Source organism: Triplophysa rosa, linkage group LG5 (assembly GCF_024868665.1).
Source record: "Triplophysa rosa linkage group LG5, Trosa_1v2, whole genome shotgun sequence".
Classification (NCBI taxonomy): domain Eukaryota; kingdom Metazoa; phylum Chordata; class Actinopteri; order Cypriniformes; family Nemacheilidae; genus Triplophysa; species Triplophysa rosa.
In genome coordinates, this window is record NC_079894.1 from 9,880,299 (window position 1) to 9,897,926 (window position 17,628).

Here is a 17,628-nt window from a genome sequence, read left to right on the forward strand (position 1 = left end):
TCATACATCTAGATAAATTGATAATACGCATTTTTATATGATCTATATATGCATACTGTATGTATCTGTACTACCTGACAGATACCACTGAAATCGGTAGAAAAGCAGAAATAACACCTTGCTTTAAAGAAATGGTTTACCCCAAAACAAAAATTCTGTCATAATTTATTTGCCCCCAAGTTGTTTAAAACCTGTATAAATGTTTTGTTGAGCACAAAAGAAGATACTTTGAAGAATGTGGAAAACCAAACTGTTCTGTGTCACTACTGACTACTATAATAGTTTTATAATGGCAGTCAAAAGTGCCCTATAACTGTTTGGTTACAAACATTCTTTGAAATATCTTTGTGTTTAGCAGAACACTGAAATTTACCCAGGTTTGGAACAACTTGAGGGTGAGTAAATGATGACCAAATGTGCATTTTTGGGTGAACTATCACTTTAATAACACAGGAGTCTTTAAACAACTATTGATCATTCATGTTAAACTGAAATGATAATAAGAAAACTTGCACCCTTTATGCAGTTAGCGCGAGTTTGTTACCTGAACAATCTAGACAGGGGGAGTATTTCCAGTTCGTGGTGCTGAAAGCATTTAAAGTAGCTTTATGGAAAGTGTTCACATTGATACAGTTAAAAAATACCAGACACTTTGCCACATGTGAAGGCAAATCGTATAATAATACTATTGACCTTGTAATGAATGCTGCTGTTGATGTTGAGTGTGTCTCTGTCTAGGGTGCTAAAGGTGATACTGGCTACAAAGGACAAAAGGGAGATCCAGGTCTTCGTGGCCCTCCAGGACCACCAGGAAGAGCAGGCCTTGTGGTAAGTCTACAGAGACGAAGACTAGTCTAATCGAGACGAAAATAACTACACATGAAGAGTATATTTTTGAAACAAGACATGAAATGGGATTAAAACAAGATCCTTTACTTGACTAAATTTCACATAAACTGAGAATATTTCAAATAGCTCTATTACTTAAAGTCTGGGTGTATCAGAGAGCTTCTTTCTTACTTTTTATAATCTAAAGAACTGTTTTTCACTACATAGAACCGTTTGTGAAACAGAAATGAATTCAGGATGTTAATTGATTGGTTATTTTATGGCTTTGTAAAGAACAATGAAAGTCTATGGAGACGATACAGGTTTTTGTACAGGTTTGGAATGACATGATAGTAAATGATGAAAGAATTTCTCATGTTTTGTGTGGAGAGAAACATATTATTGTCGGTCACGACATAATATGCGTTCTCTCCGGTCTCGTCTTTGCCCCCGCCCCTCTCGTTTCCTCGTTTAGCTTCCCGCCTGTGTCTCATTACCCGCACCTGCCCATTGTTATCTTCTTTGTTAGTTCCCTTATTTAATGCCCTTGTGTCTGCTGTCCTGTGCTTGTACGTTTTGTTTCTACGCCTTGTCTGTCTTGCCGTGTGCAACAACCTGGTGAAGTATTCCTCTTAATTACCCTGTCTTGTTGCCGTGTTTATTTAGTTTTGTCCCAGTCGTGTTAAGTTTATTTAGTTTCTTGTTCTCCTGTTTTTGCCCCCACGTGGGTAGTGTTTTGTTCTGTCTTATTATTTAGTCCTGTCCTTGTTACCCCATCGTGGGTTTTTGTTTTGGTCTATTTATTAAAGTCTTGTTTATTAACCCCTTAACTGCTGCCTGCATCTGGGTTCTCCCTCTTGTCCACCCGCTGATTGTGACAGTCTGGGAACAAGCAGCCTTACACTGTGTCTAAACCGGACGCGGCGCATCGCACTACATCCAGTGTGGACAAAATGTAAAATTATAAATTTTACGATACGAGGTCGCTAGAAGGCGTTTCTAGCTTTGGTTGTCCTAGAAACGTTTATAAATAAACCCTGTAGTAACAGACAAGAGACTGCTGATATGAGCTCCGCTGCTTTACTCCTATTGGTAGTCGCTCATCATTTGCATAAAGTTGAGCAAATCTCAGCTTTGTCGAGTCACTAGACATGTCCACTTCCTGTCGCCAACGGTCACTGGTATCGCTGGATGTCGCTAGGCTACCATTGACTGGCGGTCTGAACGGGGCGTTAATATAGCACTATGTTTTTGCATTTCAGGGACCTAAAGGTGATTCTATTGTTGGTCCTTCTGGTGAGCCTGGGGCCCGAGGCGTGCCAGGACAACCTGGCTATAGCAGTCCAGGCCCGCAAGGACCACCAGGACCCCCTGGGCTACCAGGTACCCCGTCAGTGTTTGGCTCAGGTAAAAACAATAAAGTTCTTTATCATGACAGCAAATAGTAAACTTCTAAAAAACTTTAGATGTCTAGCCTGGGAGCATTCAGTAATGCTCAGTTTTCAATGACATATCTCTCAACTAAAGGCAAAAAAACTTCAACTTACTACAGCATTCAACTTTTGCTTTTCTTGATTCGGTTACAGCCGTGAGCCTTCCTGGACCTCCAGGGCCACCTGGTGCTTTAGTAAGTCAGATTGCACAAACCTAATTCTACATGAACAAGCTCATAAAAGATTAAATATGAGTTTTTGGTGTACGTACTTTGTGTCTGACTTCTAACTTTTCCTGGTCCAGGTGAGCACACATAAAAACACTCAGGAATTGATGAGGGGGAACCATCAAGTTGCTGTAGGACATATGGGATATGTTTTAGACAGCAGTGAATTGTACATCAGAGTTTCACAAGGCTGGAGGAGAGTGCAGGTATCTTATTTTCTTGTTTCTCTTTATAACAAATCCTAAAAGAACTTAATCTCTCTTATCAGAGATATTTATATGTAACTGTATTTTAGTTGGGAGAGCTGATCCCAGTTCCTGAAAGCAATCCCTCATCGGCTTTGACACAAGGCCTCAGCAGACCCAGCGACCGTAGTGTACCCAGAGTAAACGGCCAGGTGCATCATACATACAGTACGGTTTACTATATTAATCAAGTAACTAATGCCTAAACATCTAATCCCTGCCTTTAGCAGGAGTTAAAGAATGATTTGCCAAGCTACAATATTCTTCCACACACTGCACACTCAATGCCAGGGGTAAGAATTGCTCAAACCTTGTTGCACCTTTAATTATTACTATGAAATGGTACATGTTGACATATATAACCTTTGACCTTCTAAGTTGCACCTGGTGGCACTGAATGCCCCATTCTCAGGGGACATGCGTGGAATCCGTGGGGCAGATTATCAATGTTACCAACAAGCCCGTGCCAGGGGCCTGACATCTACTTACAGAGCATTCCTGTCCTCTCACCTGCAAGACCTCTCGACCATCGTCAGGAAGGGAGACCGCTTTAGCTTGCCAGTGGTGAACCTCAAAGTAAGATTATCCAATTAATCATGTGCCAGTTGACGCACAGAGCGTGCTTGCAGCATAGATTGGAATTTCAGTTTTTTTATGAAACTTCAATACAGCCTGTTTAAATGTAGCTTCACGTGTGTCCTCCCTAGGGAGAAGTGCTTTTCAGCAGCTGGATGGCTGTGTTTTCTGGGAATGGGGCTGTTTTTGATCCACTTATTTCGATTTACTCTTTTGATGGACGAAATGTCATGACAGATCAGGCTTGGTAAACCGTTTTTCTTTTTCATTTTGCAAACTCAAATCCATTTGCTTCTGTTAATTAAATGCCTGTGTACCTGTAGCAAATGTACTCAGCTTTTACTAAGTCTCTGACTAACTGCACATATTATTGATTCAAGGCCTCAGAAGCTGGTATGGCACGGCTCGAGCACAGTGGGCATCCGCTTGACGACAAACTACTGCGAAGCATGGCGGACAGGAGACATGGCAGTGACCGGACAGGCATCTCTTCTGCAGACCGGCAGACTGCTCGGGCAACACACACGTAGCTGTTCGAACCACTTCATTGTCCTTTGCGTTGAGAATAGCTACATGCAGGACTCCGGAAGGCACTAGACAGTTGGACTAACGTCATGTACACTTTTATACTAATGTTCCTCTTATAAACTGCAGATGTAGGAAGCAGCAATTGCTGGACTGTTGGGAGGAATATCCAATCTGCTTTTTAGAAAAAGAGGTCTTGTGAGAAAATGGTAAAGCAATCACGGTTCACTTCACTTGTATTCTGAGAATGATGTAAATATGTATAAATCACTTAATGACATTGTCCAATCTGGAACCCACAGATTTTCATTCAATGGTTAGAATACCTCAGCCAGACATCAACGAGCAGGAGTACATACTATTAATACAAATGCACCACATCACTCTGTCCTTAATCGATGACTAATAGTTTTTTTTGTGTGTGTGTGAATGCTTTTACAAATTTTAAATTACAAGGCAATAGTTACAAGACCATTTTTCAGACAGGGGATTTTTCTTTTGCCCATTGGGCTGAAAGTTAAAACGTAAATGCACTGTATTAAATAGATGTTTTTCCTTGCCAGTGAAAGCTCTGTGAACATCCTATAAAAAAATGAAAGTGGCAGTATGTTTTGTCTACTTTATAATGTTAACCTCTTAGCATTACTAAGGTCTCATTTTTGAAATACTTAAAGGGTAACTCCGGCCAAAAATGAAAATTCTGCAATTACTCACCCTCAAGTAGTTTAACATCTGTATGACCTCCATTTTTCCCAAAAATGCAAATTAAGGTAGTTTTGGAAGCTTTCTGACTCCTCCTGAGATTGCAACGCAACCAATCTTCAAAGCGCTAAAAGTGCCTAAAGACATCGTAAAACTGTCCACACGACTCCGGTGGTTCAGTATAAATTAACATAATGCAGCGAGGATACTTTTTGTGCGCAATCAAACAAAACTAACCACTATATTCAAAAACGTCCTGATTTGAGTGTTAGTTTACAGCGCGCGTTCCCGAGAGCCACACGATACTGCATCCGGTGTCCGCATCGCTCGATAGAGCCATGCTGACACCAGATGCACTGTCATGTGGCTCCTGTGTTTGGTTGCGTTGCAATCTGAGGAGTCAGAAAGCTTCCAAAACTACCTTAATTTGCATTTTTGGGGAAAAAATGGAGGTCATAAAGATGTTAAACTACTTGAGGGTGAGTAATTGCAGAATTCTCATTTTTGACCAGAGTTACTCTTTAAGCACAAAAAAATTAAATCCAACTTCAAAATTTAAATTGCATTAATTTCAAATGCAGACAGCTGGTCACAACCATATTATAACCGACTCTGTTAGATTTGTTCTACATATTTAAAAAGGACATTTTAAATGAGGTTTCACTGTTTTCACTCTTAGAAATTAGATATGAGTGTGTGACTTTCATAGGCTATTTAAATGGTGCTCGGTGAATAAACGTGTTGTTTGATAATTTATACCTATTGTTTATCTGTCTACAAGGTGTGGCAAATTTAGAAACAAGACACCGTTTACCATTACAAAGAAAGATACATTTTATTAAATTTAGCATGAGTAAACGAAACGTCTATCGCCAAACAGCAGTTCTAGCGTATGGACAATACATCACGTCGCAAGGGGGCAGAGCAGAGACGCGTATATAAATCTGGGTGGGGGGTATTGTTGAGTCAAAACTAAAGTTGTTGTTTGCTTCTCCGCGCATACCCCATCACCCATCACCGATACCAGCCTTTGATCGAGCATTTCGTTTTATCCAAAGTATTTATTTTAACAATATATTAACGTTAACCACACAAACCACTGTGATGTATCCTTGTTCAGTCACATCGCGTGAATCCGGTAAATTTACTCCAGCTGGTGTTTATCGGATCGGCTCTGAATCAAACAAACATGTCCTGTCAAGTTTATTACAAAGGTGTATTTCTGTCCTGACCAACAGGGAAGATGAGTGCACCAACTTCAGATAACAGATACTCATCGGCTTCTTTTTCCTCAGCACATACAGTCCTGTCAACTGGCCTGTATTACGCTTTCCTTTCAGTCACGAGGTGAAGCCACTTTCTGTCTTATTCTAGAACTAGATTGTATATTGAAAGCACGAACCTGATAACTAGATAAATACATAGGTGAACTTCGCATAATTTGCAGTATTGGTTAAAGGAGCGACTTTCCTCACCCGCTACTGCGGCCAGAAGGTGGAGTAGAGACTAATGTGGGTGGGGCGCTTTCTCCGTGCTGGCCAACCAGAACTTCCCTTTTCTCGAGGCAAAGACCCGACAAGTTGAATGTGAGAGAAAAAACTGACCAGTTCTAAAGAATAATCTCCACCGCGATGGACGCGAGGACGTTACTTTGTCGCTCTTTACTGTTGGCTTTTCTCTTATGTACGATAACAAGTGAGCCGCAAGGTAAGGGATAGTGACTCCTCTTAGTTTCTACCTCTCTTAAGTTTTATCCGTTTGCTCTTTTTCAGAACTCTACATAGGGGTGTTCAAACATGGCGCAGGAAGCCTCGCCGAAATGGGTGTTTAATATTTTCCTCCTCTTATCGGTCACATGTACAACAGTTCGGGAGAGTGTGTGTTTTCGGACAGAAATATGGAGCTAGCCGCGCGTGCGATCTGAGCAACCGCGCGAGGTCTGGATACCGCGACCGATTATGTATTTATAATAACGTTACTTCGAAGCTCCTGTTAATTTATAATAATCAAATGATCAGTTATCTAAAACTGTGAACGAGCGTTGTTTTTACACGCGTCTTTAACTTAACGTTACATTTTATCGGCTCACGTTTTATGCCTGTTTTATAAAGGCACGTGTTGTGTGGTGATGATGGGCATTTTTGTTTTCATAATTTGACTTTTAATACTCTTCCTGTCATAACATCCCGAGTCTTTCATTCGTCTTAATATATTCAGGACGAAGATCATACTGATCTTTTGTATTTTCGGTTCCACACAAGTGAGATCAAAGGCATTAAGGTCGTTGTGTCTGTAAGATGTTATTCTGTCAAGTTATGTGAACTGACAGGAAACCAGTTTCACGTTTACGCGAGTTGTAACAACAGATCGGACTATTTCTGTACATTGCAAATAGGCTATTCTTAACAAACTACACAAAATACCAGCACTAAGATAACTCTCTTGCATCCATTATCTTTGGTTAAGTGAATTGAATATTGTGTCTGAATATTAATGGAACCAACAGATTGTTGACGGAAGCGAAATGAGAGGGGTTTTCTCCTGTAATTCACAAGAGCTATTTTACAATGTTTTTGTGGCCCAATCAAATGGTTTTGGGATCTGGCCCAAGATAACATGGCATGTTTACGCATTATTTGATTTGGTTGCTTTTGTGTGGAATGTGGATGTGTCAGAATGGCATTCCTTTCCGCAAGCAAACGTGTTTAGCATCACACAGTTATGTAGTTAGTAAACCATACATGCTTAGATTGTGAATTTTCTGTTAATGTTTGTTACCTGTAGACGTTCACTGTGATGATCAAAGCCGTATACAAGATAACCATATATCACAGACTGTCAATATACGTTACGTTTTGTCCGTTTTTCAACATTAAAAACCTATATACAGGATATAATAGTAATGCGTTATGAATATTTAATGATAATTATAAGCTTGATGTGAAATTGTGACTGAATAAAAACGCAACAAATTACGTCATTATTAACTTAATTTAAATAAACGAATATTCGAATATTCGTTTTTTATGAGCTCAAATATTCGAGTATGAAATTTTTGAAAAATGCCCATCCCTAATCAAGAGTTTGTTGTTTTTGTTCACAGAATTGTGTAAAATGTGACTTTGAGTTACTGTTTGTTTGTACTTTTTACTTTTGTCAAATTGTTTTAATTGCGAAGAAATTGTGATTGTGTAGTTTTTCAAGAAAATGATCTAAATCAAAACATTGCAGTTAAAACAGTACTGCTCCCCATAGGGCTCTCACGATTATTAAATAATCGTCTCATCGCGATTGTTTCAGATCATCGCAATTATTGCACATCTCTATAGAAGACACTAGGGGGAGCTGTAGTGCATCTGCATATTGCATATTTTATTATATATATTGTAACTAATAGGGCTGTGCAAAAATATCGATACATGTAACTATCGCAATATTTTTTTTTTCGATAGTGTATCGATAGTGATACCTCTACTATCGATATATATTTTTAAAAATCATGTCATATACATACGGCCAAAAGTAAGTGGAAGCGAGCATGGCGAAAAATATAAGAACGCTTGGAGCTCTCAGAGCTGATGTGTGGGTGTGCTTTGGTTTTCAAAATAAGTAATGGAGTAATGAGTTATATAAAATGATGCTGTTTGTAGGCTTCGCAAGTCATGACACAAGTCACCAGTGCATTAGACAAAAAGTTTATTAAGAAAAGTAACAATGACATTTATTGTGCTTTCACGGATGTGACACCAGCACATTTACAGCACGGATGAACCAGAGGTTTAATACTGCCCATGTTCAGTGTTTTAACTGTAATGCACCACAACAGCCAAGTGACTTGCGTGAGCCACCTTATTCCCCTGTGCTACCCACTTGAGGGGCGCAATCCACAGTTTGAGAACCCAAACCTCTGATCTAAAGGTCCATGCATAACACATCATGGCCACTCTGCAGAGGTAAGGGATGTTTTTACACTTATCCTTACAGAAATCCCCCGGTGGTGCACAGCATGTTGTATTTCTAGCTCTACTTTTTACATTTTCTATTTAAAGTATTGCAGTATATCGCAGATGTGTATCGTATCGAAATACATAGACACATCTATTGTGATATGTATCGTATCGGGAGGCACTTGCCAATACACAGCCCTAGTAACTAAAGCATGATAATACTTGTAAAATGTACCACCACAACACAATCACTTAAAAAAAACTAAAGCATATACCATAAAAATAACCTGCAGTACAATTTAATATTATTTCAGTGTGAAAAACAGTCTACCAAAATCTCATTAACATAGAAGTAAACTTTTATTGTAGTCTTGCAAGCGAGAAAAAAACAGACTAGAAGCTTTTCTATGACTGATAGCATTTTAACGGTGGCTTCAATTCACTCCTGATCAATTTACTTAATTTACAAGTATTTGGCAGTTGTATTGTTGAGTATGATGACCCAATTTTTTCCTATGTATTTCCAAGAAAAAGAACATAGTCTTTATATTCAGAACAATATGGTCGTTTCAAAGCTGAATAAAAGATGTATGAGAATTAAAAGTCAAAGCTCTAAAACAGACAATTAATCGTCATAATCGCAATGATTTATTAGACAATTAATCGTCAGCCAAATTTCATAATCGTGACAGCCCTAGTTCCCCACCTGATACTAAATAAACTATTGTGAAAATGTGACTTGCTGTCAGCCAGCAAATAGACTACAAAACAAGAGGACATTTTTTTTATTGGCCATTTCATGAGTTTACCTACCCATCCAGTCTAGACAGATATAATGGTAAACCACAAGACCTGCATAATCTGGCAAAAGAAATCAGAGAAGAGGGATGCCAGAAGAATTGTCCGTAGCATTAAGAAGCCTCCTCCTGTTCATATGATCTAGAGGTGATTGACAGGAGCTAATGATCAGGGTCCTTTTGAATCTACATTTAAAATTTAATTTATAGATTAGATTGTGTTCTCTTTTAGTAAGAATCTGATTCATATTAGTTCTGCTAAATAGCTTTCTACCAGTAGCACAACATGGAGGGGTTCTGAACTTTGATGAATCACGTTTTTCTATTTATTCAAGCTCTTCCCCTTGAATTATATGTTCTTTCCTGGGCTAAACCAGGCATGTTGCACAGTATAGATATTAAACCCTGCCCTCTCCATGTAAATGAACAGAATCACGGCAAACTAAAGAATTCAACTGCACTTCAAATATTTTTTGCCAAATATGGTTTCTGTCATTTTTTTAGTTAGTTTTGGGCAATTCTGTGAAAATATCAACCTTACCATGAAAAAATAAAGTTTTTACCAACAGTTTTTACTATGGTAACAGCACAGATTTTAACATTTGGTGTTCAAATACCCATGTGAGATCTCTCTTCAAATTTGTAAAGCATTTGTTTTATTTTTAGTGCATGATTTTTCATAGTCAGGTAAGTGCCATTTTCAGGATTGTCACATCCATAACCCATATTCCTCATAAATGGACACATGAAAATTAAAATAAAATAACTATTTTATGTTCTATAAAGAGGCATCCCTTCTCCATTAATTGGGTATTATTGCTTCAGGATTGTGCATTTTATTTCACAGAAATCCTACAAAGTTTATCGTCTCCCAAAAAACACATCCTTTTTTTGTCACATCCATAACGCATGTTTATTTCCCTTTTTTAAAATAGAAAATTTGTTCATAGACTGACATTTTTTTATGTTTAGACTCTATCAACAAGGGTTTAGTAAAATATAAACAGATGGTTCAATATATTTGTAACAAATTCATTCTCTGAGCATTTTTATGTCACGTCCATAACGCAAAATGTCACGTCCATAACGTTGGAATTGCCCTTTTTTATCTTTACGATTGAGTTATCAGGGAATATGGGCAGGACATTGATACCACAGCTCCACCTCGTGCTCACTACGGAGCAGACTCTGGAAATATGTCTGCGGCCATATCTCGGACATTTTGGCTTCACTGGAAGTAAATTGGGACACGTCGTCCATCTTTTATACGGTCTATGGGCTAAACATGATAATAACCAGAGATTGATGCATGAAACTTTAACATTGTCACCGATGAGCACATATGAACCTTTGCTAAGAGAGGTCCATAGAGAGGAGGTAGAAACAGAGAAATGTGTGCATGTCTGAGTTTATTCTGACATGTGGAAATAGCGATGTGTCAACATGAATGTTTACAGTGCAGGTTATTGACCGGTGTAGCAAATAAGTTGAAATTCACTTCTCAGAAAGCAATTCAGTCAAGTCTGTCAGCAAATATGACTTGTCAGACTGGTGTTACACTGATTGGAGAAGTAACCACATGTGTGTTCTACGCAAATCATTTTCTACGAGAAAAATAATATTCATGCAGTTTCACAGTAAAATTGTGCAAGCTGTTCACCTCATGACATTATAGTTTAGGAACTTCTCTGTTTGGAGCGACATGTGGGTGAATAATGATGACAGACTTTTTTTCTGTCTTCCAAAACCAGAATTGTGATGTGACATATTCCAGACAGATGGTGTTTGTTGAAGTAAAGTGCTACTTAGCAAACTGACATTAGTGTGTCTTGAATTGAAAAAATGTATCTTCAGTCTTTTTCATGTGATTAAGGATTAAAAGTGTCTGTTTGTTTTGGTAATCTGGATTAAATGGGTGGAGTAGTACTGCTGTTTTGGCCACAGTGTTTTCTTGAGTGTGACTCACACAGCAGGCGACTGATTCAGAATCGGAACCTTGATGTAATGTTCTGCAAACTTGGCAGCTTAGGATGTCTGGCTCTTTACTCCAGACAAATTGAAGATATGTTTGACTAAGAAAATGTACAGTGCTGTGAAAAAGTATTTGCCCCCTTCCTGATTTTTTGTTTTTTTGCATATTTGTCATGCTTAAATTATCCAGATCATCAAACAAATTTTAATATTACACAAAGAAAACCAGAGTAAATACAAAATGCAGTTTTTAAATGATGGTTTTATTTCTTAAGGGAAAAAACAATCCAAACATTTCTGACCCTATGTGAAAAAGTAATTGCCCCCTAAACCTAATAACTAGTTGTGCCACAGCTCGCAATGAGTATTTCACATCGCTGTGGAGGAATTTTGGCCCACTCTTCTTTGCAGAATTGTTTTAATTCAGCCACATTGGAGGGTCTAAGAGCATGAACAGCCTTTTTAAGGTCATGCCACAGCATTTGGATTTAATTCCAGACTTTGACTAGGCCACTCCAAAACCTTTTTTTTAGCCATTCAGAGACTTGCTGGTGTGTTTTGGATCATTGTCCTGCTGCATAACCCAAGTGCGTTTAAGCTTGAGGTCACAAACCGATGGCCGGACATTCTCTTTTAGGATTTTCTGGTAGAGCGCAGAATTCATGGTTCCATCAATTATGGCCAGTCGGCCCGGTCCTGAAGCTGCAAAGCAGCCCCAGATCACCACACTACCTCCACCATGTTTGACTGTTGGTATGATGTTCTTTTTCTGAAATGCTGTGTTAGTTTTACGCCAGATGTAACGGGACACACACCTTCCAAAAAGTTCAACCTTTGTCTCATCAGTCCACAGAATATTTGCCCAACAGTTTTGGGGATCATCAAGATGTTTTTTAGCAAATGTGAGACGAGCCTTTGTGTTCTTTTTGGTCAGCAGTGGTTTTCGCCTTGGAACTCTCCCATGGATGCCATTTTTGCACAGTCTCTTTCTTATTGTAGAATCATGAACACTGACCTTAACTGAAGCACGAGAGGCCTGCAGTTCTTTAGATGTTGTTCTGGGATCTTTTATGACCTCCTGGACGAGTCGTTGTTGTGCTCTTGGAGTAATTTTGGTAGGCCGGCCACTCCTGGGACGGTTTACCACTGTTCCATGCTTTCTCCATTTGTGGATAATGGCTCTCACTGTGGTTCGCTGGAGTCCCAAAGCCTTAGAAATTGCTTTGTAACCCTTTCTAGACTGATACATTTCAATTACTTTGATTCTCATCTGTTCTTGAATTTCTTGATGCGGCATGATGTGTTGCTATTTGAGATCTTTTAGACTACTTCCGTTTGTCAGACAGGTTCTACTTAAGTGATTTCTTGAGGCTTGGGTGTGGCTAGTGAAATTTAACTCAGTTATTCAATTCATCACAGTTAATTCATGATTTACCAAGGGGGGGCCACGATTTGATTTACTTTTTCACATAGGGTCAGAAATGTTTGGATTGTTTTTTCCCTTAATAAATAAAACCATCATTTAAAAACTGCATTTTGTATTTACTCTGGTTTTCTTTGAGTAATATTAAAATTTGTTTGATGATCTGAATCATTTAAGCATGACAAATATGCAAAAAAACAAAAAATCCAGAAGGGGACAAATACTTTTTCACAGCACTGTATCTAGAGCCAGAGTAATTTACATTGGTTTCTTTAGGGGTGAAAAAGGCACTACAAAGTAGCAATAAATCAAAGTAGCAATAAATCAGCATCACACTTTTGTCAAGGATAACACAAAAAATTTGCAACAACTTATTTCCATTTTGGTCCTAATGAACTGTGAGAAGATCATGACTATCTATGTGCTTATTATTGAGGACGATATGTAAAAAATGAGAATTTTAAGTAAACCGTTCAAAATAGTTGAGGTATTTTCGTATCTGCTACAGATTAGAATAAAATAAATACGAATAAACGAATAAAAATGCAACACATGGCCGAAGACCGAACACCGAACATGGCTTTTCAAATTTCTTCTATTTATTTAGTCAATTTTTTTCACTATTGCATAAACTGAATGGTCAAAATGTGCTTTTTATATTTTGTCTTGCTTTTCAATATAATACAATATAACTTCAAATATATTTTTTTATTTTACAAATTAAAACAAAAAATTGAGCCCTCTCCCTCATTGAATAGCCTATATTAGGCCTATGACTGACTGCTGAAAGAATGTACTGTACTCTGTAGTCTGTACCCCTACAAAAAAACACCTCATTAAAAAGTGTTATTCAATAAAAAAGTATGAATAAATGAAAACTGTTGGATTATTATAGGCTACACTGCAAAATGATTTAAAGAAGAAAAAAAACATTCATGCAAGCAATTCTGACTGACCATTTAAGTTTACGTCTCTCCTCCAAACTCCGCCCGCAAAAGCTGACTGTCACTGTTCTCTCAGTTTAGTACAGGGAACTGTGTGCTCGCGACCACTGTATGAAGTCAAAGGATGTTGACTGCCCGCTCCAGTCTGAAGTACATAAATTACCGACCGGTAAAGACGCTTTCATTCAGAAATTTACTCCCGTGTGGCAAGTTCTGTGCTGTGTCTTTCTCTGACACTTTAAAATGCTCCGCACACAGCCGACATGTTTGCTGCATTAATAAAGCGTGGGCGTCGCTCGCTCTCTCTCGCTCTCTCTCGCTCTCTCTTGCTCTCTCGCTCTCTCTCTCGCTCTCTCTCAATCTCTCTCTCTGCGCTGGTTGCTGCTTGATCATATCACACGTCATTTCACTTATTCGACCGAACATGCTTTTTTTGCAATTTTCGACCAAATATTTTCAGTTGCTGAACATTCGGTGCATCACTACTACAGATATGCACTTTTATGACCCAGTTTAACATCCCTGATATCTGAGTGTTAACTGAACACATCTTTGTGTTATTTCTGGGACAACACATTTTGTTACTTTTAACTGAACTGTGATATTTGTACAATACTAGCAACTGCCAACAATACATTGTATGGGTCAAAGTTATCGATTTTTCTTTTATGCCAAAAATCATTAGGATATTAAAGTGGCCGCAACTCAGACAGTTTCTGATGTTAATCTTGAGTACTTACAGAATTATAGTATCGTACCCTTCAAATATCCGTAGAGTCTTTAGTTTGATCACATTTATAAAAGAGAGATACAGCTGTACGATTACGGGAGGGCGGAACTAAAGCACGTGTGCACTCATTGCCAAAAAAACACATACATATGACTCAATTTCACTTACCGCGTGCGGTTCATGTGCAGCATCTTTTAGTGCTAGCCTGGGACCGCTCCATCTATCAGATCAAATGATCTCCAAATCCAGCGTTATATCCACCGTTTACATCCATCCACAAACACAACTCGACTTCTCCCACTATCGAATAATGAATAATGAGCTGCAGCTGCAGGCCCACAGCGCAGCCAATCTTGATGGTAGGCAGGTCTTCCTATCGCTCTTTGGTTGACGTGTGGGCGGGCTATTTCTTTCGCCTTGCCGTGGGTTAGAGCTGTAATCGGGCCTTAAAAGTTAGGCCCGACAAGGTCCGAGCCCGACAGAATTCGGCCCGAGCCCGACAAGTACATTTTGATTGACAGCTTTTTAAAAGCCCGAACCCGTTTACAGCCCAACATTAGGCTATTCAAATGTGCGCACGCACACAGCTTTTGTCAAGAATGCGTAATTTATACGTTTTAACATAATTTATTAATGACTAACGTAAGCTATAGGCCACTTGGAAGTTGGAACAAAGAAATAAAATAAGTCCTCTGTAACATCGTAACATATCACATATCCCACTGGCTCATTATTCTCATTATGCAAATGGTCAAAACTTTTCCTCACCTCAGACTTTGCTTTAGTTGCTGGTGCAACCAAAACGTAATCGCCAGAGGCAAGCCTCCGTTTCACCTCCTCAGCATCCATTTTCGCATCTTTCTCGTGCTAACCGGAATGCATCACATGACCGCTCATTTACCGTGCAAGCCCGAGCCTGGCCCGAGCCCGTGTAAAATGATAGAAATTAAGCCCGAACCCGACCGAAACCGTCGGGTCACGTCGGGTCCGTCGGGTTCAGGCAAAGATCTTCAGCTCTACCGTGGGTGTGCTTTTCCGGGAGAATCGCCCAATAAAGGGACCAAGAAAAGTTGTTACGTAACGGTTTTTCATGTTCGAAAAACACTTTCCGAAACCTATACGAACCTTGGGGAGTGTATTGAGCACAGAAATGCTACGTAATACGTCCAACTCGTTCGACAGCACGTTTGACATTGTAAAGAAGTCAGAATGCATGAAACACTGTTGCGCCACCCCTTTAAAGGGGACATTTCATGAAAATCTGACTTTTTCAATGTTTAAGTGCTATAATCGGGTGTCTGGTGCATCTACCAACTCAGAAAACATGAAAAATTACAATCCAGTAACTTTGTTTACGTGAGCCTATCTCTGCAAGCCTGTGAGAAAACGAGCCGTTCGGATTTCGCTCACTTTCTGACGTAGGTAGTCGTTCTTATTATAATATTACCGCCCCCTTTTCTGAACGTGTCCACCCATGGCGCTGCCACCATTTTTGTTTTCACAAGCGACATATGTGAATTAGTTCCGACACCATGGCAAAAGTAAGCAAAGCATGCTAAGTGTTCTGTTGTTGGCTGCACAGAGCAGCACAGAACACTGTTCCCAGCCTGACAGGAGAGCAATGGATTTATTTTGTTTTCAATGGAAATCCACCAGACTGAACGAGGCAAAGCTGCAAATAAAGACATTGTAAGTACCGTTATTTTTTAAGTAAGACCTCAGGGACCTGTGGCAATTTAAAAGTAGGTAAAACGTCATTGTGAAACGTTTGTCCATTCACGCAAAGAAAGTAATGTGTATGGCTTGTAAACACGCAATGGGATTGTCCTGTGTAACGTTACTTTCACTTAGAGAAAACGCGATGCGTTTGTCTTGAGTATCTTCACTTATAGAAAGCAGTGTGTATGGTCTGTAAACACGCGACCGGTTTGTCATGTGTAATTTCGCATGTAGAAAATATGACGCCTTTGTTAGGAGTGTGTTCGCTTTTAGAAAACAATGTGTTTGGTGTTTAAAGACGGAAACAGCGTTTCTCATTTGCTTTATGTGACCCTTCTTTTGTCGATAGAAGCACAGGCTCACAGTGAGCCCTGGCTGAGTTTTCTGTGAAAAGGGGGCGGAGACTAGCAGCTCATTTGCACTTAAAGAGACACACACCAAAACAGCGTGTTTCTCCTCACATGCAAAACTGGGCAATTAGGGCATGGTATAATAAGAGATCTGCGGTGTATTTTGAGGTGAAACTTCACAGACACATTCTGTGGACCCCTAAGACTTATATTACATTTGTGTAAAAGTAGAAAGAAACCTCTCCTTTAAGTAAAGATTATGTTTCATGAAGAAGGGCTGGGCGGTATGACGGAATATTCCGTTACCGCAGAATAAAATGTGAACCTTAAGAGATTTTTCTATTCCGTGTATTCTGCGGAATGTAAATAAGTAGACGTGGTTACTCAGTGATCTGCAAGTTGGGTGTTATTGTGAAAAAACAAGTGAATTAATCCACCCATAACAAATTAACGTATCGAATATTCTTTTGACCTTCTTTCAGTCTGTAGTTTTGTGATTCGCTCCAGTCCGGCGCTTTCTCTCTCACCCGCAGTGCACGTGCAGGGGTCTGCGTGAGCATATAAAAATGCTCATTCTCACCACGTATTTCAGAAGTCAGATTGCTTTGTGAAGCTGTTAATAGTTTTAATAAAGTTTAACTTCAGGTGAGTCAAGGTGAAACTTGCGTTGAAACGCGCGATGATGCTCGCCGCGTGAGCGCTTTGACGTGACGAGCCACTTTCCCCCGTTTTGGGAGAAGCTTGTGGAGTCACCAGAGACTCGTAGTGCAAAGACAAACCTAAAGACAAAGTGTCGCAACACACTAAAAATGCTCATCTAATAGAGAGTGAAGAGCGATAAAGACCTACAGTACAGACCCCGTGAACACCAGTTTATAACACCAGTCATATACTGTACTCTCATTGTTTGTGCATATATTCAGACTTCATTGTTATACATTGGGCTGTCACGATTATTAAATAATCGTCTCATCGCGATTGTTTGACCTCATCGCGATGATTTCGGATCATCGCAATTATCGCACATCTCTATAGAAGACACTAGGGGGAGCTGTAGTGAATCTGCATATTGCATATTTTATTGTATATATTGTTACTAAAGCATGGTAATACTTGTCAAATGTACCACCACAACACAATCACTTAAAAAAAACTAAAACATATACAAATTACCTGCAGTACAATTTAATATTATTTAAGCAAATCTCAGT

General features: G+C 39.2%; 2 protein-coding genes across 9 annotated transcripts in view; both read left to right on the forward strand.

Moving 5' to 3' along the window:
- col15a1b (collagen, type XV, alpha 1b) overlaps positions 1 to 4,514 on the forward strand; it is a 41,474-nt gene extending 36,960 nt beyond the window's left edge. For 5 of the 6 annotated variants that reach the window (XM_057334895.1, XM_057334890.1, XM_057334893.1 and 2 more), the window contains 9 exons: positions 739 to 828; positions 2,091 to 2,235; positions 2,415 to 2,455; positions 2,566 to 2,694; positions 2,784 to 2,885; positions 2,961 to 3,026; positions 3,112 to 3,309; positions 3,441 to 3,556; positions 3,690 to 4,514. In XM_057334895.1, coding sequence (XP_057190878.1) covers positions 739 to 828; positions 2,091 to 2,235; positions 2,415 to 2,455; positions 2,566 to 2,694; positions 2,784 to 2,885; positions 2,961 to 3,026; positions 3,112 to 3,309; positions 3,441 to 3,556; positions 3,690 to 3,906 — 1,104 coding nt within the window. In that variant the 3' untranslated portion in view covers positions 3,907 to 4,514. The remainder of the gene's footprint in view (positions 1 to 738; positions 829 to 2,090; positions 2,236 to 2,414; positions 2,456 to 2,565; positions 2,695 to 2,783; positions 2,886 to 2,960; positions 3,027 to 3,111; positions 3,310 to 3,440; positions 3,557 to 3,689) is intronic. The other variant, XM_057334891.1, reaches the window with a different exon arrangement.
- A 1,591-nt stretch (positions 4,515 to 6,105) lies between these two features.
- tgfbr1a (transforming growth factor, beta receptor 1 a) overlaps positions 6,106 to 17,628 on the forward strand; it is a 38,503-nt gene continuing 26,980 nt past the window's right edge. For 2 of the 3 annotated variants that reach the window (XM_057334093.1, XM_057334094.1), the window contains exon 1: positions 6,106 to 6,243. In XM_057334093.1, coding sequence (XP_057190076.1) covers positions 6,168 to 6,243 — 76 coding nt within the window. In that variant the 5' untranslated portion in view covers positions 6,106 to 6,167. The remainder of the gene's footprint in view (positions 6,244 to 17,628) is intronic. The other variant, XM_057334095.1, reaches the window with a different exon arrangement.